At 54.8% G+C, this 21,930-nt stretch overlaps 2 protein-coding genes across 4 annotated transcripts; both read right to left on the bottom strand.

Moving 5' to 3' along the window:
- Positions 1–1,568: 1,568 nt before the first annotated feature.
- LOC136552500 (uncharacterized) lies at positions 1,569–6,225 on the bottom strand. Of its 3 annotated transcripts, XR_010782828.1 has the most exons (3): positions 4,941–6,225; positions 3,004–3,123; positions 1,569–1,916 (listed from the first exon to the last, which is right to left on the bottom strand). XR_010782828.1 is itself a non-coding variant. In XM_066544075.1 (2 exons), exon 1 carries the CDS (start codon positions 6,147–6,149, stop codon positions 4,953–4,955), a length of 1,197 nt encoding a protein of 398 aa, XP_066400172.1. In that variant the 5' UTR covers positions 6,150–6,225; the 3' UTR covers positions 1,569–1,916; positions 4,927–4,952. The 3 variants fall into 3 exon arrangements, 2 of the variants coding, with proteins under 2 accessions (XP_066400172.1, XP_066400173.1); XM_066544075.1 differs by lacking the exon at positions 3,004–3,123 and having other exon boundaries at positions 4,927–6,225; XM_066544076.1 differs by lacking the exon at positions 3,004–3,123.
- Positions 6,226–20,081: 13,856 nt separating this feature from the next.
- LOC136549033 (uncharacterized) lies at positions 20,082–20,384 on the bottom strand. Its single transcript, XM_066540348.1, has one exon. It carries the CDS (start codon positions 20,382–20,384, stop codon positions 20,082–20,084), a length of 303 nt encoding a protein of 100 aa, XP_066396445.1.
- Positions 20,385–21,930: the final 1,546 nt, after the last annotated feature.

The following is a 21,930-nucleotide window of genomic DNA, read 5'->3' as shown; positions in this document are numbered from 1 at the left end:
GGATCTCTCAATGCACTAATTACACCAAATTGTATAATACCTGTTGGAGAGAGTCGGTTGGTTAGTGCGCCATTGTTTGATCTTGAGCTGCTGGTTGATTATAAGCTACTCGACTCGAGATAAGGATTGCTAGGGGTGATTTCCTGCAACCATCAACTACTGCTCCATCTGAACTTTGTGTGCTCCATTCTCTCTGTACCTATATTGCATCTATTAGCAATTGGTTCAACCTGCCTGGCTGTTAAATTTGTTTTCCCAATGGGTTTCTACTTCCCTGTTACTGCTAAATGGAAGTGCCGGAGTTGCTCCTTTATTGACTGTTGGCTCTGCAAGATGGATGGCCAATAGTTTGTTGCTACATGAGAGGGAAATTGTTGAAGTCACACAGATTGAAATGAAGGCTTTGTTGGACTACAACCTGACCTCAATACTTATGTTGGACACGCTTTTGGCCACCACTTGTTTATTCAAGGTTGGAGTGAATGGGTCCACGACTTGCTGCATTGAGTTGCAGCCATGGCCACCTCCTGAAATACCTCATACTAACATTAATAGCAAGTTGGTTGAGACAGGTTCAGTTGCCAGCAAATTGATTGTTCTTGCTCGTGTGGTCATGACCAGAGCTCAACCGGAGATCATGTGTGATGGAGCTAAGCTGCTGCCAACATTGTGGTCCTTACTCAGTTCCAGATACCTCCTAATTGCAGATGCAGTGGTGTTCTTAAAACAATTGCCATGGGAAGAATTCAGTTACAGGAATGTGAATTTTGTTCAAGCTACCAAGGTGGAGGCTTCAACATTGGACAACCTGCTGACATCCATGGCTCAAGGACATGTTTCAGTACTTTCATCATCGTCTTACGGCAAGCCGAAGCTAAAGAAGGGGGGGAACGTCGGGCTTAATGGACCAGCGCGTGCTGTCACACAAACCCCAGCAAGAACGGGAGCAATAAAAACATGGCAGCAGTAGCAGATCGGGGCATGAAGGAATTATTCAGAGATCCCAACAAGGTTCTCTCCTTCCCCAGATCCCACTCTTCCTCCTCGGTCTTCTTCTTCAGCCAACCTTCTATCTGAAGCTCTCTTCGATGTACCTCTGATCGAGCCTCTGATCTACTCTAATTTCCCCTCCTGCTTCCTTCCCTGAACTCTTCCCTACTGTATTGGATTACATAGCGCTGGTGCTTATTGTTGTGTGGAGTAATTTGTGTTCCATCGTATAGAGAGCTGCTAACAGGGACTCGGCCGCACAGCGCGCCTGTTGTCTGATGCCACACCGCCTGCCCTCTTGAGCTACGGCCGCGCCAGACCCAGACCCTGAGCGCGCCCAGCAGCGCCCGCCAGGTTTGCACCCAGGATCCAGGATTCAGCACAGCACTGGTGGAAAACACAAGCCACGAGCCCCTTTAGCCCTGTTTGGAGCCAATTCTAGACCGCGTACGGTGAAAAAAGAGAGCAGGTGGACGGCCCCAAACACCACCAGTTGCACCGTGTCTAGCACGACACGGTCTACAATAACGGCAAGATTTCTTTTGGTCGATCATTAGATATAACTGAATATATCCAAACGCTAAAAGTTAAGTTACAAGACAATGAACGCTGAAATATAACACCACATGTGTATGATCTGGTGCTTCCTACATAATACATGCAACTCAAGGCAGCAGCATTTCACAACACCGGTCATTAGACACAAGAAAACCCAGGGCAACCACATGCATATTAGAAGACAGATGGTGAGATACAAAAGACTGCATCCGCTCCAAGCCTCCAATGCTCCAATCTGCAGCTTGTTCGGGAGGCCGTATCGTATCGTGGATTATTTACTGCTGGCTGGTTTGGTGTGAGAGAAAAACACTGTTCCCGGCTGGAAATTTACGATCGTTTACGAGCAAGCGAACAGGCTGAACCTATTCCTGCAACCAAATGGATGCAGTTATTAGAACATCAAACCAGCACTGCAGAAAGAAAATGCATCCAAAACGTTTACTTAATTGCTTTCCACAGTTACTGTGCTAAGGCATAATTTGAAGGGTGGACTACTCACGGTTCAGGCAAAGTTTCGGCTGAAAAAGTAAAGATGCATATAACACTAACATGCTTTTTTTTTTTTGTATCTGAGCTGACAATCTTACTGCAGTAAACATTGATGTAGAAAACACACCCATTACACAGCATCGGTTTCAGTTTGCAGGTACAAAAAGATGACAAAAGTTGAAATGGTACAGCTCCCCAACAAATTGACTTGTGCAGCCAGGCCTAACTAGATTTAACAAGGAACAAGATCTGGGATTCCAAAGAAGTTATAACAATACTAGAATAGGCAGAAGCTCATTCTAACTGAAAGGCCTATGTAGCTGAGTCTAGTCTCATAAGCCTGAATTTTACAGCAAACTGATCAAAAGACTATACTTTTGTAGACCGGCAATGCTGTTTGGAAAACACTACAGAACTAGTACCACTCAGCTCAGCTGCTCCAATGGATCATAATATAATTAGCAACTTTAAACTGCAACCAGGTGAGCCTATCACAGTCACAAATACAAACACTAGAGAACATGAAGTTTCATAAAGTTATGCCAAGTGAATAGATCAATAGAAAGAAGCATTTGCCAAAGTTCAGGATATTTGCATAAGCATGAGATGGGAGGCAAGGAGGGAACAGATATAAGCCCTGCATTACCGAAACTAGTCATTAAACAATTCCCAGACTAGTAATTAAACAGTACCCAGACTAATCATATGTGAACAAGGTCACATCCTCACAAAGTCACAAGCATACAAACCCTTTCTATATTTGAAACAAATGCCCAGAAGCTTGTCGATAAACTAGTGCTTATCTTTTTTTTTTATTTCATGATTTTTTGAATACTGTGGGATGGATGCTCCATGAGATATAGTTTGAGAAAATTGGTTCTATAGCATTGAAAGATGGCAAGAATCAGAAAATACCATCAAAAGTGCTCTGTTACGTAAAATACCATTGAAAGATGAAAACGTTACCTGACAATAGCATTCCGTCACGTTATGTCAGGTTTGGAGGTAATGGCGTCCACTTCCACCAGCTGGGAGCCTGGGACGCTCCTTCTTCCTCCTCCATCCATCTACAGCTCATCGGCCGAACTGTTTGCAGACAACCAACATGTGAGAGACTGCATGACGCTTGCTTACCATCACCATTAGCTAGCTATCTACGAGCAGAGCAAAGGTGCTATGCGCGACCGTGCTGTCGCAGTCCAGGAGCGGCGCCGCCGTGCAGCCGTGCGGCGCCGGCGACCTCGCCGCGTTGCACGGGTTCTGCGTCAGACAATGGGTGCTGCGTCTGAACCGGGGTGATGTGCGGCGAGGCCGAGGTTGCGGTCGCCATCGCCGGGCTGGCGCTGCCCAACCGGAAGCTGCGAGGGCAGGTGGTCGCGTCGCTCCCCAGCCTCGCCGCGCTCCGGGTGCTCAACCTCTCCGGCAACGCGATCCGTCGCGCGCTGCCCGCGGGGCTGCTCCGGCTCCGGACGACCGGACCCTGGAGGTGCTCGATGTTGGCGCCAACGTGCTCGCCGGCGGGCTGGGCAGACCGCCAGAGTCCCGGAACGGCAGTGATCGACCTCCTGGGCCTCCTAGTGCTCCGCGTGTTCAACTTCTCGTCTCCGGCGGTGCACGTCCTGCGGCTCTCGATGAACAGGCTCTCCGGCGTGTTCCTTCCCGGGTTCGAGAAACACCGGTCGCTCGCCAAGCTCTTCCTCAATCCAGTCCCTGTCGGACGCCGCCGCCGCGAGCATGAGCAGCAGCTCACACGACGACAGCAACTTCGACGAGCCATTTTCCCTGTGAATCACCGGCCTCGGCACGAACTCTGACGAGCTGAGGCAAACCGAGGCGTGGCTGGCGCGGTTCGCGAGCGAGTGCCCCAACCTAAGATTCAAGTTCGAAGGCATCGTGGATGGTCCAGACTCCAGACAGTGGCTGCCATGAACGCATCAAGGTCGACAGCGACGCGACCGTGGTTGTCAACCTGGTGTTCCCAGCAGCACAGAGATCGATAACGAGCACAAGAGAAAAATCGTCCAGCGCGTTGGCTCGCATCCGCTCCCATCAACGTGCTCTTGGTAGAAAGACGGCGCCGCCGCCGGCGGCAATGCCACGTCGAGACGACGCTCAGGCTTGCTTCCGTGGTTCCGCCGTTCACGGCCAGCCTCCGGTACTTCGCCGCGGTGTTCGACTCGCTGCGAGTGCCTCCCCGCCGACAGCGCCGAGAGGCTTGCCACCCAGAGGAACCACCTGGGCATGGAGATCAGCGACGGCATGGCTTCTTTTTTTGTTTTTATCTTTTCAATTCAAGTTGCGTGGATGCGGATGGAGCTGACGATGTTACTTCCGAACGTGACGGAATGCTATTGTCAGGTAAAGTTTCCATCTTTCGATGGTATTTCACGTAACAGAGCTCTTTCGATGGTATTTTCCGATTCTTGCAATCTTTCAATGCTATAGAACCAATTTTCCCCATATAGTTTTCATAGTACGACGCTATTACATACCCACTACTTGATGAAACAGCAAACAGATCATGAGTGAATTCCTGAGTGCGCTTTACCTTTGCTACACCAGAGAATACACAGGACAAGAAAAACCATGTTAACAAGAACAGCCTGCAAATCTCTAACGGAAGCAAATTGTCAAACAGCACATGAACTATGTACAGATGCATTAGAAGAACTGGCTGAAGGCCATTATAAACAAAGGCTTATTTGGCTCATCTTAAGCCCATCTCACGAGCCACTTTTTTTTTCATGACAAATGCGCTCAACAGGCCCTCTTGATGTAGAGTTGTAGACCAACAATGCAAGCAGACTGTGCTGGGTGCTTACTAATCGCTGATTCACACAACCAGTGCCCAAATGTACAAATCTGTGAAATGCAAGAGGCAAGACTTACTGTAAAAAGTGTACCTCTCCACATCCTCAAATCCTCCTTGGTGACATAGATGGTGGGAAACCAAAATATGGATAGGCACGGCCAGGAAAACTTGTCCTACTGACCCTCTCAATATTAAAAGACTTAATCTCAAGTGACAAAACTGTTGAATATGTTGAACTCTCTCCATCTCGAATGCATTCTATGAAAATGTATCCTTCAGCTGGACCACCAATGTAGCATTTACTAGTATAATGGGCAGGCAAGGGGATGGTACTCATCATATGCCACTCCTGGGACTTCTCACTGCCATTTTGTGAAAAGGTGTAATAATCGACAGATGTGCTTTTATAACTCAGACTAAACATCGCAACCTTGCTTTCCCCTGACTCCACCATGACGATTTCCCGCTCATCATGGCCAGGCGGGAGGTCAACAGTGCAAAACCGCATAGTATTCATGTCGAGCTTGATCAACGTGCTCATGTTGTATAATTTCCAATAGAAGCAGTCATAGGCACATTGGCCTGAAACCAAAACACCAACTCTGTTCAAGCCCAGATCGTTGCAATTGGTAGACATACTGACACTCCAGCAGCCAGAGACTGAAGAGAAGACAAGTACCCCCAACCTTGTGTGGGAATGCATCCATTGGATCACGCTGAATGATGTATCCCCCTCTATGCCTCCTGAAGGGCCTCCTGATTGGATAAAGGAGGCCATGGGATGGAAAATACTGTGGTTTTGGAGCTCGACGGAGGCGAGTAGGTCGTCGGTTATGGGAGGCAGCAGCAGGTATCGCCGGGACAACAGGTCGCACACCGCGAGGTCCCAGTAGGCGGCGCCTTTAATGCTACGGCACCCGACGAGGACACGGCCGTTGAGGACATCGCACGGACGCCAGCGGAGCCATTCGGTGGTGGGGCGAGGGAGGTGGTCGAAGGAAAAATCAGCAGCCCGGGCGACAGCAGCGGAGGGATGGGGCGCCTGGACAGGGTCGAAGCCAGAGGAGCTGACGAAGCCAAGGAGTAGGGGCGGGTGAATGGAGCGGTACCGGCGGAGGAAGGAGTGGTCAGCGATGAGGCGGCGGAAGGAGACGCAGGCGGTGGAGGCTCGGGCGAGATCCGCAGGCGAGGCGACACGGAGGAAGATCTCCTCGAGGAGGTCGTTGGTTAGGTCCGGCGGCGGCCGCTCTGGCTCCGCGGCCTCGGGGTTGGGGAGGGTCAGGCGAACCCTCGACGCCATAGTGGGTAATCCTACCGGCCACCGGCGAAGAGAGGACGGGGACTGAGGATCGAGGTCTCGGGAGTGGGATGGAAAGGTTGGCTTTGGGCTTCGTGACGGCGTTCATGCGATGACCGATGAGGCCTGGCAGGCAGTTTTGCGTTGCACAACTTTTGTTTAGGTCTTGTTTAGATTAGACGCGTAAAATTTTGGGACGTCGGATCAGATATTATATTGGAGTGTTTTACGGGGTGTTTGATATTAATAAAAAAACAAATTACATAATCCGCTAGTAAACAACGAGACGAATTTATTAATTGGTGTTTTGGATCGACGGACCCTCAACCACCTAGTAAAAATATACTGCGTGCCCCTAATCCCGAATGATGATACAAAGAGACACAAGGTTTATACTGGTTCGGGCAATAGGTGTCCTACGTCCATCTAAGAGATCGATCTTGTATTCCTTGTACCGAAATGCTCGTAGTAGGGGTTACAAGTAGGGCGAGAGAGGGAGCTAGTCCCAGGTCTCTGCGTGGAGCGGCGTGGATTGCTTGAGACGTTGATCTTAGGCAGCGGGGAAGCGCGCGTGTTACAGAGTGTCGAGCGTGTGTTCGTCTACTTCGTGAACCCACATGCGTTAGCTACGTGGCGTCGTGCGAACAGAGGCGGCACGTCCGAGCCCTGTAGCCTGTTACTGTGGCGGCATGGTTGATGGAGTGGTCCTGCCCTTGAAGTGCTAGAGCAACGCGCCGGTCACATCCGATCTTGTGCGACGTGGGAGCTCCAATGATAGCTTGACGCAGGGTCTGGCAGGCGACGTGTTGGTCGCTATGTGTTGACCGCGTGAAGAGCCGAGGCTCAGTTGGTGCCGAGGCCGAGCCGTCGTGGGAGGCTCGGCGGGCGCGAATCCCGAGGTTGCCAAGACCCTGAAGTAGATTGCCGAGGCGTAGAGGGAGCAGTTGGTCCTGTACATTGATTCCGAGGCTATAGTAACCTGGACTTGACTCCGCACACCGCGTTGTTCCTGGAGCAGGGGTTAGGTAGCTGTCGGTGTTTTGGACCGGGGGTCCTCAACCAACTAGTGAATTTATCATGCGTCTCCCGATTCTAGATGGTGATGCAAAGAGACACAAGGTTTATACTGGTTCGGGCAATTCGATCCCTACGTCCAATCTGGAAGATTGATCTTGTATTCCTTACACCGAAGTGCTTGTAGTAGGGGGTTACAAGCTAGGTGAGAGAGGAAGCCAGTCCTAGGTCTCGGCGGGGAGTGATGCGGGCTGCTTGAGACGTTGCTCTCAAGCGGCAAGGTAGTGCACATGTTACAGAGTGTTGTTCTTCGTGAGAACCTGCCTCCCCCCCGAAATAGCCCAAGTCCTTTTCTTTTATAGTTTGAAGGGAGGACAAGGGCAGTACATGTGCTAACTATACAGTGTCGTGCGAACAGAGGCGGCGTGTCCGAGCCCTGTAGCCTGTTCCTGTGGTGGCGTAGTCGTCGAAGTGGTTCGTCCTTGGAGCACTGGGGCGGCATGCTGGTCACATCTGATCCTGTGCGTCATGGGAGCTCTAGGGCTGTCTCACAGCGGGGCGGTAGTGCGGGTCACTGTGGATTGACTGTGCGTGAGGCCGAGGCTCGATCGGTGCCGAGGCCGCACCACGGTGGGGGTCTCGGTAGACACGAATCCCAAGATAGCCGAGACCCTGGTGCAGAGTGCCGAGGCCCGGAGAGAGCGGTTGATCTGGTGTGCTGGTTCGGAGGCGATGATGACCTGGGCCAGGCTGCCCATGTCGTGTTGTTTTCGAGGCAGGGATCATGGGGCACAGTGTAGTGCGAGCGCTGATCATGGGCACAGCGTCAGAATACAGTGGCCGGTAATCCCCGCCGTGCCCTGTCTCAGACGGTATGGTGCTGATGCGACCTCATGTCCCGTCGGCCATTCCGCGGTGTCGAGCCGTCGTCCGGCTGAGATTGCAGGAGTGGTTGACGTATTAATGGGGCATGACGTGCTGTCGGGAAGACCGGTCGAGACGGGGGCAACGGGCTATGGACAAGTCGACCTCAAGCGATACAGAGAATAAGGCCTCGCGCGAGATGGAGATTGGGCTCCTTGCCGAGGCCTTTCGTGAGAGGCCTCGCGCGAGGTGGAAATTGCGTTAGGACGCCGAGACCTCCCGTGAGAGGCCTGAGGCGATGCGGAGAGCCGGGTAGGCTCGGACGGGGCTGGTGATGAGCCCATGGCTTACCCTCTAACTTTGTCGTTGATGCGATTTAAGTGCCCCTTTTGATGTACACCTGGGGTACCCCATTTTATGATACCCGACAGTAGCACAGTGCAGTACGGGCGCCGGTCGTGGGTACAATACCGTGCACAGCGGCCAGTAACCCCTGCCCTATCCTGTCCTAGACAGTATGGTGCTGATGCGACTTCCCGTCTCGTCGGCTGCTCTGCTGTGTCGAGCCATCGTCCGTCTGATATCGTGGGAGTGGTTGGTCGCATTAATTAGATGCGATGCTCTATTGGGGAGATCGGTCGAGGTAGAGGCGACGGGGTTATTGCCGAGCCGGCCTCGAGCGAGACAAAGAATCGGCATCTCGTTCGAGGCTTTACGCGCGAGGCCTCGGGTCCAGCGAGGCGGAGATTTGGTGGGCCGTCCGAGGCCTTTCGTGCAAGGCCTTGAGCGAGGCAGAGAGTTGGTGGCCTCGGTCAAGGCCGGGGGTTAGCCAATAGTTTATCTCTTGGCATTGATTTTGACGGGGTCTAAGCGATTTTTTCGGTTGTTGCTTAGGGGACCTCTTTCTATGGTACCCGATAGTAGCCCCCGAGCCTCAGGGAGAGTGTGAGTGCTCTCCCTGAAGTTTTGATGAGACTCAGCTCGTGGGAGCTCCTGGCGGGATGGTGTTTCGTACTCGAGGCCTCGGTGGGTGCACGCGAGCGCACCCGCTGGGTGTAGCCCTCGAGGCCCTGGAGGAATGGATTGATTCCTTTAGGGGCTTTTTCTCACGTCGTGCGAGGGGTTTTATTGCGTTTACCGAGCCCATGAGTGCGAGTTCAGGTCGCTGAGCCTCGGTTTGGTTGCAGGAAGAGCCCTCGAGCCTTTGCTCGGAGCAAGAGGGCGATCAGGGGTTTTCCTGTCTTTTTTGTGCGGCCCTCATGCATCCTTTTTGTTCGGAAGGAGGGGTGGAGGGTGCCATGCTACCCTCGGTGGGCGCGAGCAGTGACACCTCCGATGAGCTGTTATCGGGTAAGTTCGAGTGGAGGCCTGTGCCCCATTCGATAGGGATCGGCTAGCAGTCCAGAGGCACACTCCAAAAGTACCAGATGGCTTCTCTAGCGGGTGCCAGGGCCGTTCGATGGGCCCTGGTGGCTCGACGCCTCCCTACGGTGGGATCCCATTCAGAGACCTCCCTGTCGGTCTCGGACATGACTTAGGGCATCCCGAGCAGTCGCTTGCTCAGGCCTCGGCCTCATATGGGCTCGCCTATAGTCGTCCCTGACTCTGTTGCCCTGGGGCGGCTATCGAAACATTCGGGGGCTCAACCTTTGAACCCCTAGACCGTAACGGGCTCGGTGCCCTTTATCGCGTTTTTTCCTACGAGTTCGGGTTGCTTGTCTTCGACCTAGTTGCTGGAAGAGCCCCCGAGCCTCTGCATGGAGCGAGAGGGCGATTAGGGGTTTCCCTGGCTTTTCATGCGACCCTCGTGCGTCCTTTTTGTTTGGACAGAGGGGTTATTTGCCGAGCCCTTGCGTGTGAGCCTGGGTCGCTGGGTCTCGGCAAGTTTGTAGGAAGGGCCCCCTAGCCTCTGCATGGAGTGAGAGGGCCGTCAGGGGTTCCCCCGGCTTTTTCTGCGGCCCTCGCGCATCCTTTTTGTTTGGAAGGAGGGGTTGTTTGCTGAGCCCTCGTGTGCAAGCCTGGGTTGCTGGGTCTCGGCAAGTTTGCAGGAAGAGCCCCCTAGCCTCTGCACAGAGCAAGAGGGCGATCAGGGGTTCCCCTGACTTTTTGTGCGACCCTCGCGCGTCCTTTTCATTCGGATGGATGGGTTGTTTGCCGAGCCCTTGCATGTGAGCCTGGGTCGCTGGGTCTCGGCAAGTTTGTAGGAAGAGCCCCTTAGCCTCTGCACGGAGCGAGAGGGCCGTTAGGGGTTCCCCTGGCTTTTTGTATGGCCCTCGCGCATCCTTTTTGTTCAGAAGGAGGGGTTGTTTGCCGAGCCCTCGTGTGCGAGCCTAGGTCACTGGGTCTCGGCAAGTTTGTAGGAAGAGCCCCCTAGCCTCTGCACGGAGAGAGAGGGCTATTAGGGGTTCCCCTGACTTTTTATGTGACCCTCGCGTATCCTTTTTGTTCGGAAGGAGGTGTTGTTTGCCGAGCCCTCGTGTGCGAGCTTGGGTCGCTAGGTCTTGGCAAATTTGTAGGAAGAGCCTCCTAGCCTCTGCATGGAGCGAGAGGGCCATCAGGGGTTCTCCTGGCTTTTTGTGCGACCCTCGCGCATCCTTTTTGTTCGGAATGAGGGGTTGTTTGCCGAGCCCTTGCATGCGAGCCTGGGTCGCTAGGTCTCGTCAAGTTTGCAGGAAGAGCCCCCTAGCCTCTGCATGGAGCGGGAGGGTCGTCAGGGGTTCCCCTGGCTTTTTGTGTGACCCTCGCGCATCCTTTTCATTTGAAAGGAGGGGTTGTTTGCCGAGCCCTCGCGTCTGAGCCTGGGTCGCTAGGTCTCGGCAAATTTACAGGAAGAGCCCCCTAGCCTCTGTATGGAGCAAGAGAGCCGTCAGGGGTTCCCCTGGCTTTTTGTGTGACCCTCGTGCATCCTTTTCGTTCAGAAGGAGGGGTGGAATATGCCAGGCTACCCTCGGTGGGTGCGAGCGGTGACACTTCTGGTGAGCTGTTATCGGGTAAGTTCGAGTGGAGGTCTATGCCCCATTCGATAGGGGTTGGCTAGCGGTCCAGAGATGCACTCCAAGAGTACCAGAGGGCTTCTCTAGTGGGTGTCGGGGCCGTTCGATGGGCCCGATGGCTCGGTGCCTCCCTATGGTGGGATCCCATTCGGAGACCTCCCTGCCGGTCTCAGACACGACTTAGGGCATCTCAAGCATTTCGCTTGCTTAGGCCTCGGCCCCGTATGGGCTCGCCCATAGTCGTCCCTGACTCTATTGCCCTGGGGCGGCTATTGAAACCCTCGGGGGCCTAGCCTTCGAACCCCTGGACCGTAACGGGCTTGGTGCCCAGTTCCTTCCTCTGAAAGGAATCGGGTGGGGGATATTCCCCCCCCCCATCGCCTTGACAACAGCAGGCGCGCCTTTTGAGGCGATTTTCTCAGGGAGGCAGAACGACGCCTGCCGCTGCTACGGTCGGACGTGATGCTCTATCAGTGGATGGGACATAACTGTTCACGCGATTAATAAGGAAAAGGTGGGTGCGTGGGCGGTTAAATCGGATCTGGATTAACTGTGCCCAGATCTGAGGGAAACTTCCCCGATTTCATCGCCCGCCTGTTTCACCCCCTTCCTGCATAAATATGTGACGAGCCTCGCCCCTCCCCTCCTTACCTTGCCTACATTTGCCTTTGCCGCCCTTGAGCCGTTGCTAGGAACAGAGAGCACCGGGGAGAAGAAGGGAGAAGGGCAAGGCAGAGAGAGAGAGGCTTACCACCATAGTTGCATTCTCCACCGCACTCATGGCCGGCACTATTGTCATTGAGGCGGATGCTTGGGGTCGGTCCGACGTATCCATGGAGACGCTCCAGTCGCTTGTCGATGACGGCCTTCTCCGTCTAGTTACCGACCCCAACAGGCCAAAGTGGATTGCTCCGTCGGGCGAGTCAAAGCCGAGGCTGCGCGATGGCTACATCGTGAGCTTCGTGTCCTTTCATGAGCGCGGTCTCGGCCTACCGGTGGATCGGTTCATGCGGGCGCTCCCACACTACTATCTCGTGGAGCTCCACAACTTCAACCCCAACTCCATCGTGCAGGCAGCCATCTTTGTCGCCATCTGTGAGGGGTACCTAGGGATTGTCCCCCATTGGGAGCTATGGCTCCACCTCTTCCGGGCGGGGCATACCACCAAGCCGATGGGCACGACGGGCACGAGGAAGGCGGTGAGGGTCGGCGGCTGCACTCTCCAAGTGCACCAGGACCAGCAGCACCTTTACATCCCGACCTAGCTCGCGTCAACCAATCGCCGTTGGTACACCAACTGGTTCTACCTCTACAACGACGACGGCGGACTTCCCCCCTACACCAGATGGGTCGTGGAGAGCCAGCCGGAGAAGTGGAGGTATGGCGTCCCGAAGGAGGATCAGCCCAAGTTGCAACCGCTCCTAGAGGGACTGGAGAGGCTACGCGGCCATGGCCTCACGACTGCTGTGGTTGTGGCGGCCTTCCACCACCAGAGGGTGCTGCTGCTGATGGCTCGGCGGCGGCGCCTGTTCGAGATGAGACCGGATGAGCCGATCGAGGGCATCCAAATGTCCACCTTCGCCCTCTCCGATGAGGAGATTCTTCGTCGGGTGAGAGAGACGGTGGAGGGGTGGCTAAAGATCGGTGGTCTAACCCCATTCGTGATGCGCCTATCATGGGGGTACCTTTCTCTGGTAAGTCACACGCTGCTGCGGCCCCCGAGGCCTCCTTGTTCCTCATTATTTTCTGGTCCCTTATTTGTGTTCACCATTCCTACAGGGGATGAGAGACGTGCGAGCCTCCCCACCACCTGTTCCCAAGGACGCAGCGTGGCGGGCGGCAAACCGGGCACACGCCGAGGTGCAGAAGAAGTGGAAGGATGCCGAGGAGGCAAAGTGCACGAGGAAGATCTTTGAGCGCGAGGGACTAGAGAAGTGCCACCGACAACAGAGGCAGGATGGTCTCTCGGTGGAGGCGTCTCCATCGCCGTCACTATCGTCGGACTCTTTGGGTGATGATAACGAGAGCGAGATGGGGCGGGGTCCCCTAGACCATCTCCCCGACATCGGGGAGACAGCGTTCGGGGCGTCGATGAGTAGCCCGGCGCTTCCAGGAGGAGGAAAGGATGCCTCGGGGCCGATGACCACCCGCCCCGAGGCCGAGGCCTGACATGCCCAAGGCACGGCGTTAGGAAAATGCACCATCAGCCCGGTGGGCTCGACGGCAAAGGTGGAGCAAGTGGCGGTGGGGGCGACGCAACTGCCCCCGTAGAGGATCAAGGGGGCACTGGAGTCTGGCGAGGGCCGGCCAGCACCAGCGGATATAGAGGCTGTGTCACTGCCGCCACCACCGTTGCAGAGGAGGGTCGCAGTGCCAAAGCGGTTGCATCCCCACTTGAGGTGAGTGTTTTTTCAGCGGAGTTCGTATCATCTCTCGCTCGCTTTATGGTCATGTTCTGACCAAGTGGGTGTTTTGCCTTTAGCCAAAAGCATCAGGCGGAGGTGCCTACTCTGGTGCCACGTAAGTCGCTCAAGGTGAGCACGGGCTCCACCGCTCAACAGGTGGTGGAGGTGTAGGCTGCCATACAGCGTGGCGTGGTGTCGGCGAGGGCCGACCCGAAGGAGCTGGTCACCCAAGGAGAGGCTACCGGGGTGGCCACAGAGCGAGCGGGGGAGGAAACGCCTACACCCTGTGAGGCCGAGGCCCGTGAGTTAGATGGGGCTGAGGTGCCCTCAGTTGCTGAGGCCACCGAGGGCAAGACAGAGGCCCCTTAGACTTCTGAGGCAGAGGCGACGGAGGCCAGAGCGCCCAAGACCGCCGAGGCCGAAGTGGCGGGGACCGGAGCCCCCGAGACCATCGAGGCTGGGGTGGCAGGGACCGGAGCCCCCGAGACCACCGAGGCTAGGGTGGCAGGAGTCATCGTGAGAGCGGCGAAGCCGGTAGCCCAGGAAGTGGAGGCGGAGGCGGGGCAAGCCTCAATACCACCGCTGGTCCAAGGCCCGCAGCCATTGCAGGAGAGCGCCCGAGAAGTGGAGGTCCATTCGATCTCCTTCGACGATACTTCCTGGGTGAAGGAGGTGGTCAATGCCGAGGTGGCCAGCACTATGGAGTAGCCGGGTCCGACCTCGGGCGAGGGAAGCTCGGCCCTCATGTGGGTACGACCCGAGCCCCGTGGGTGGGATCACCCGCATGTCTTGTGGTAGAGCTGGGATGACCCTGAGGGGGAGCCTCTGTTTGCCCTTGAGGACGCGGTAGAGGGGGAGCGCTGGGACACCTTTGAACAATACCGCCAGTTGGTGGAGCGGTCGCTACGGACAGCGCTGTCCATCATGGCTGACGATCTGCCCAGGGTCACCCAGGTTCGTGCCTTCTTTTCTCATGTGGTGTCATCTTTTTACGAGTTTTCTCATAGTGAATGACCCCTGTTTTGCCTATCTAGGAGCTCGAGACTTGGTCCCTTGGGAAGTCATTGTTCCTCCAACGAGAGAGGGGCGTCTGGGTCCAGCTCTAGCGGTAGAAGGGCTTGCTCGCCGACGCCAACGAGCTTCTGTCGGCATGGAGCACGGAGGTGGAGGACCTCCACCTTCGTTGTGTTGATATGAAGGCCGAGCCAGCCTCAGCTCAGGAGCAGGTTGCCCCTTTGGCGACGTGGGTCAAGGAGCTGGAGGAGGAGCTGACCTGGGTGGCCGGCGATCGGGACACCTTCAGGTCCTAGACTAAAGAAGCGATGGCCTCTGCCAAGGCCCTCGCTAGGCAGCTAGGGGCGGAGTAGGGTGCGCACCTACTGACGAAGGGCGCCCTAGCAAAGGCCCTCAAGGTGGCCGAAGCCTCCTAGACCGAGGCTGTGGTTTGGAAGGGAAAGGTCATGGGTGAGTCCTGTTCCCCTTGTTTTATTTGTTTTTCTTATGTTTGACTCCTAACTCCCTAGTGTGATGCAGAGCTAGAGAAAGAGGCTTCTAGGGCGGCCAAGGCTTCTTGGGTCGAGGTCCAGGGCTGGAAGGAGAAAGTCGAGGCCTCTCGGGTCGAGGCCTAGCGCTGGAAGGAGAAAGCCGAGGCCTCTCGGGTCGAGGCCCAATGCTGGAAGGAGAAAGCCGAGGCCTCTCGGGTCAAGGCCCAGCGCTGGGAGGAGAAAGCCGAGGGTGAGTCCTGTAGGCCTCCGCCCTATTTGACTTGTTTTCCTTTGCACTCAACTCCATTCTGTTTATTTTGGCGTAGAGTTGGAGAAGGAGGTCACCCATCACCCTAGGCATTCGGTCAGACCGAACCGATCAGTTCGGTTCCTCGGTCATTCAGTCAGTTCGGTCATTAAAAACCTAGGACCGATCGGTCTTTGCAAAAAACGAAGACCGAGGAAGTTCGGTCTTGGTTAGTTTGGTTCGGTCTCGGTCATGACCGAACTAACCGGACCTGAGTAGCAGCCACAAACAATAGCAGAATCTATAGCAATTTTCAACCGCATGCTTGCTATTTGAAGGCAAAAAAATAACAACACAATATATAAAACAAACCACACATTATTATGACAAGTTCTAGCACACAACTTTCTTAGTTCTCACAAATCACAATCACACATTACGAATGAAGTCTACAGAACTACGGTCAGTTCGGTCACTTCGGTTAACCGATACATATGACCGAACTTCTATCGGTTACTTCGGTTAGTTGGGAGCCAGAACCGAACTCATGACCAAACTTTTCGGTCTCGGTCTTTTCGGTCTCGGTCTCGGTCTTTTCGGTTCGATCTTCGGTCTTTGGTTAATTATGCCCAGAGTGAGTCACCCAGGCAGCCGAGGCCTCTATCGTAGTGCAGGCGGTGCTCGAGGCCGAGATCGAGGAGCACAACGCACTGTAGAGTGCCGCCCGTACCATGTGCGAGGCCCTAGAGGTTGAGGGAGCCTAGTCAGGCAGCTCCCTTAGGAGCCGCTTGGTCACATTGAGCGGCCAGGTGCACGAGCGACTCCAGGGGGCGCTGCACGCGGGCGTCAAGCGCGCCCTGGCCGTCGTCTCCTCGCACTACGCCGGCATTGACCTCGAGGCCGTCAGTGACGGCTACATCTTGCTCGAGGACGATGAGGAGGCCAACGAGGAGGTTGTGAAGCTGATGGAGGCAGCTGAGGGCCCCGCCACAGCGTTGGCCAAGCTGTTTGAAGAGGAGGTGGTCCCTCCCACGCCGTTCGCTAACACTGGAGTCCCTGAGCCTTGACCTAGGCCCAAGAGGCCATGTAAATAAATTAGGGATTACGTTACCGTATCATAACACTGGTGGCCTGTCGAGGCCTTTTTGAAGTACTTATACGTCTACGCTTCTTAATCATTTTTCTTTATTGTATTTCTGAGCCTCTGCCCTCTGTCTTGTTTCTGAACATATCATTTGCAAAAAACTTCCTCGGAGCCTAAGTTGTCCCTAGGGCAAAAAGGTGGTGAGGGAGTGCCGTAGCCCGGAGGCGTAGGCTGTCTCACGACTCATCCGGCCTTTTGGCCCTGAGACAGACTTTCAGTCCTTAGGTTCTTTACAATTGATTTGTTAGAGCGTGCTAGATGGTTTGGCGTGGAAATGTTTTCAAAAAATGACTAAAAATGGTGCGTGGGACTTAGGGGGGAGCCCCCCTTCTAGCCCCTGAGGGAGGCTCGATTCTACAGAGGTAGAGATGTGTCTTGTTCGAGCTCCGCAGTGGGCACCTCTGTAGAGGCGGAGCCAAGTCTCCCTAATGGAGTTATTGTATCGCTGAGGCCCTTGATGGGCCCAAGGGATTTCTCAAAAAATTGGAACAACTAAAGAACGCTTCTTAATTGTATTTTGAGAAACAATATATACAATGCTTGGAAATTTAAGGGTAAAAGCGACGTAGCTGTTCTATGTTCCAAGCGTTGGTGAGGATTTTGCCCTTCTTGTTGGCTAGCTTGTAGGTCCTAGGCTTCAGCACTTGGGCGATGATGTACGGTCCTTCCCATGGTGGGGTCAGCTTGTGGTGGCCCTTGTTGCTCTGCCTTAGCCTCAGCACCAGGTCACCCACTTTTAGGTCTCGGCTTCAAATGCACCAGGCTTGATAGCGTCGTAGGGCTTGCTAGTACTTGGCCGAATGTAGCAGCGCAATGTCTCGGGCTTCCTCCAGTTGGTCGAGGGCGTCTTCGCGGGCGGTGCGGTTACTTTGCTCGTTGTAGGCCTGTAGCCTCGGGGAACCGTATTCCAAGTCAGTGGGGAGGATGGCCTCGGCTCCATAGACCAGGAAGAACGGTGTGAACCCTGTGGCTCGGCTCAGGGTGTTTCTCAGGCTCCAGATGACCGATGGGAGTTCGGCAAGCCATTTCTTGCCAAATTTCTTCAACCGGTTGTATATTCTTGGCTTAAGGCCTTGTAGGATCATGCCGTTGGCACGCTCTACTTGGCTGTTTGTCCTAGGATGTCCTATGGTCGACCAGGCCATATGGATGTGGTGGTCGTCGCAGAATGTCAGGAACTTATGGCCAGTGAATTGCGTCCCATTGTCGGTGATGATGGTGTTTTGAACCCCGAACCTGTGGATGATATTAGTGAAGCAAAGCACCGCTTGCTCAGACTTGATTCGATTGATCAGACGAGCCTCGATCCACTTGGAGAACTTATCGATTGCTACCAGCAGATGGGTGAAGCCCCCAGGGGCCTTCTGTAGAGGCCCAACCATGTCAAGCCCCCACATGGCAAACGACCATGTGATGGGGATGGTTTGGAGAGCTTGGGCTAGGAGATGCGTCTGCCATGCGTAGTACTGGCATCCCTCACAGTAGCGTACTAGCTTGGTGGCGTCAACAACAGCCATTGGCTAGTAGAACCCTTGGCGAAAAGCATTTCCAACGAGCGTCCGAGGTGCTGCATGGTGCCCGCAGGCTCCCGCGTGTAAGTCCCAAAGTAGGGCTCGACCTGCCTCGGTAGTGATGCATCGTTGGAGGACGCTAGATGGGCTTCGCCTGTACAATTTGCCGTCGCTAAGAACATAAGTCTTGGCTCACTGAGCAAGCCGTCGAGCTTCGGTCCTATCAGCGGGAAGCTCTCCTTGGACGAGTCAATCAAGGAATGGGACTCACCAGTCCGTGCCTTGGTTGGCCTCGGGAGGCTCCGTGTTGACTTCCATGACCTCAGGCTCGGCCGAGGGAGTCTCGGTGACAGAGGGGGCCTCGAGCCCTGCGGGGGCTCGACCACTGGGCCCTCTTCTGCCACCGAGGCATAGTCGATGGAAGGTTTGTGGAGGTCTCTAGTGAAGACATTTGGGGGGGACCAGGGCCTGCACCGATGCCATCTTTGCCAGTTCGTCCGCGGCCTCGTTGAATTTACATGTGATGTGGTTGAGTTCAAGACCATCGAACTTGTCTTCAAGGCGATGTACCAGCTTGTAGTACGCCTCCATTTTAAGGTCATGGCAGTTCGACTCCTTCATCACTTGATCGACAACGAGCTGCGAATCGCCCTGTACGTCGAGACGTTGTACTCCAAGTTCGATGGTGATCTACAAGCCGTTGACGAGGGCTTCGTACTCGGCTGCGTTGTTGGAGGCGGCAAAGTGGAGTCGAATCATGTAGCACATGTGTACTCTAAGGGGTGAGATGAAGAGCAGACCCACGCCTACCCCGGTCTTCATCAGGGACCCATCGAAGTACATGGTCTAGCACTCCACCTGGACTTGGGCAGGTGGCAGTTGGGTGTCGGTCCACTCTGCCATGAAATCAGCCAAGACCTAAGATTTAATTGCTTTCTGAGGCGCAAAGGACATAGCTTCCCCTATGAGTTTGATGGCCCACTTGGCTGTCCTACCCGAGGCCTCCCGATTATGGATTATCTCTCCCAGGGGGAAAGACGATACCATGGTCACCTGGTGGGACTCGAAGTAGTGACGCAGCTTGCGTCGAGCCAAGACTATGGCGTAGATCAGTTTCTAGATGTGGGGGTAGCGTATTTTGGTCTCGGAGAGCACTTTGCTGATGAAGTAAATAGGTCGTTGGATGGGTAGAGCATGCCCCTCTTCCTACCTCTCGACCACTACGGCCACGCTGACCACTTGGGTCGTTGCGGCAGCATAGAGTAAGAGGGCCTCGCCCTTGGCTGGTGGTACCAGGACGGGGGGATTGGTGAGCAATGCCTTGAGTTTGGTGAGGGCTTCTTCAGCCTCGGGGGTCTAAGAAAAACGTTCCGGTTTCCTTAAGAGGCGGTACAAAGGCAAGCCTTTTTCGCCAAGGTGCGAGATGAAGCGGCTCAGGGCCGCAAGACATCCCATAACTCTCTATACTCCCTTGAGGTCTCGGATTGGCCCCATGTTGGTCATGGCTGAGACCTTCTCCGGGTTGGCTTCGATGCCGTGTTCCGAGACTATGAATCCTAAGAGCATGCCTCGGGAGACCCCGAAGACACACTTATCGGGGTTGAGCTTGATGCCCCTTTCCCTGAGGCATCTGAAGGCTATTTCCAAGTCACTGATGAGATCACTAGCCTTCCTGGACTTGACCACGATGTCGTCCATGTAGGCCTCGATGGTCTGCTCTATGTGCTCACCAAAGACATGGGTCATGCATTGTTGGTACGTGCCCCCTGTGTTTCTGAGGCCGAACGGCATAGTCACATAGCAGTACATGCCAAATGGTGTGATGAAAGAAGTTGCGAGCTAGTCGGATGATTTGATGGTAACCGGAATATGCATCATGGAAGGATAGGGTTTCACATCCCATAGTGGAGTTAATGATTTGGTCAATTCGAGGTAATGGGAAAGGGACTTTTGGACATGCTTTGTTTAGACCGGTGTAGTCTACACATATTCTCCACTTCCCATTTTTCTTCTTAACTAATACAGGATTAGCTAACCACTCCAGATGGGACACTTCTTTCATGAATCCAGCCGCCAAAAGCTTCTGCACCTCCTCACCGATGGCCCTGCGCTTTTCCTCGTCGAATCGGCGTAGGCGCTACTTCATCGGCCTAGAGCCGGCCCGAATGTCTAAGGCATGCTCGGTGACCTCGCTCGGTACGCCCGGCATGTCCAAGGGACTCCACACGAACACATTGACATTCGTGCTGAAGAAAGTCGATGAGCACGGCTTCCTATTTGATATCGAGGGTGGCGCTGATCCTCAGCGCCTGGTCGTCGGGACAGGTAGGGTCGACCAGGACGAGCTTGATGGCCTTTGTAGGCTCAAAAGTCCTGGCGCGATGCTTGGAGTTGGGCGCCTCGCTACCGAGTCGGTCGAGGTTAACGATGAGGGTCTTGGCCTCTATGATAGCCTCGGCGTACTCAATGTACTCGACGTCGTAGTCATATGCATGCTCGTATGTGGACACGATAGTGATGATGTTGTTGGGGCCTGGCATCTTGAGCTTGAGGTAGGTGTAGTTGGGGACCGCCATGAACTTGGCATAGCATGGCTACCCCAGAATGGCATGGTACATTCTCTTAAACCCAACCACCTCAAAGGTGAGGACCTCCTTGCGGTAGTTGGAAGGAGTACCGAAGCAGATGGGCAGGTCGATGTGCCCGAGGGTCCGTGTGCGTTTCCCTGACACAATGCCATGGAAAGGCGCGGCGTCACCCTAGAGCTACGACTGGTAGAGCTCTAGGAGCTTCAGGGTGTTGGCGTAGAGGATGTTGGGGCCGCTGCTTCCATCCATCAATACCTTAGTGAGCCGGGTGTTGCCGATGATGGGGTCGACGACAAGTGGGTACTGCTTAGGGTTTGGGACATAATCGGGATGGTCATCCTGGTCAAAGGTGATCGCCTCCCGAGACCAGTTGAGGTATTGGGGAGTGGCCACCTTCACCAAGAAGATCTCCCGACGCTCCCTCATCCGTTGGTGTGCCGTGAGGCACACTGAAGGCCCACCGAAGATCATGAAGGCGTTGTGCACCTTGGAGAACCCGTTGTCCTTGTCGTCGTCCCTGTCGCCGGTGCCCTTCCTCTTGGCATCGTCGTCAGGGAGCTCAAGCTTGGCGTAGTAACACCGGAGCATGGTGCACTCCTCGAGGGCATGCTTCATCAGGCCCTAGTGGTAAGGGCATGGTTTCTTAAGCATGTCGTCAAAGAACCCAGGGCCTCTAGGGCCTCGAGGATTCTTGCGCTCTGCGGTCATGACTAGGCCGGCCTCAAGGACCTCCTGCTTCCCCTAGCGACCCTTCTTTTTTTCTTGGGGAGGTGGGGAGCCAAGGCCCTAGGGGCCTCATCCCTCCGCTTCCCCTTGGCGTCGTTGTCGGGGAAGATGGCCCCAATGGCCTCTTCACCCGAGGCGAAGTTGGTGGCGATGTCGAGGAGTGCAGCCATCGAGGTTGGCACATTCTAGCCCAACTCTTGGACCAGGTCTCGACAGGTAGTGCCAGAGAGGAAAGCCTGGATGATTTCTGAGTCACCAACGCTTGGCAACTCAGCGCATTTCTTGGAGAAGCGCCAGATAAAGTCTTGGAGAGACTCGTCCGAGCCTTGGCGACAACTTTTGAGATCCTAGGAGTTCCTAGGGCGCACGTATGTGCCCTAAAAGTTCCCGATGAAGACCCTTATCAAGTTGCACCAGTCGTGGATCTATGAGGGAGGGAGGTCTTCGAGCCAGGCTCGCGCCGAGTCTGATAGGAATAACGGGAGGTTGTAGATGATGAGCAGGTCATCATCCACGCCACCTAGCTGACAAGCCAGGCGGTAATTGGCCAGCCAAAGTTCAGGAATGGTCTCACCGCTGTACTTCATGAGGTTGGCCGGTTGCCGAAACCGAGCCAAAAAATGAGCAGCGCGGATGGCTCTGCTAAAAACTCAAGGGCCAGGCGGCTCCGGTGAAGGACTGTGGTCCTCCCCACTGTCATAGTGGCCACCTCGGTGTGGATGGTAGCCCTAGGTAGGCCCCTCATTATCGTGGCGCCATCGCCTGCTGACCACCTCATGGTCGCCCTCTGCCTCGCGTCGGTTGCCGA

This window comes from Miscanthus floridulus, chromosome 4, assembly GCF_019320115.1.
Source record: "Miscanthus floridulus cultivar M001 chromosome 4, ASM1932011v1, whole genome shotgun sequence".
NCBI classification, from domain to species: Eukaryota; Viridiplantae; Streptophyta; class Magnoliopsida; order Poales; family Poaceae; genus Miscanthus; species Miscanthus floridulus.
Note: the sequence above shows the minus strand (reverse complement) of the source record. Positions and strands in the feature narration are given on the sequence as shown.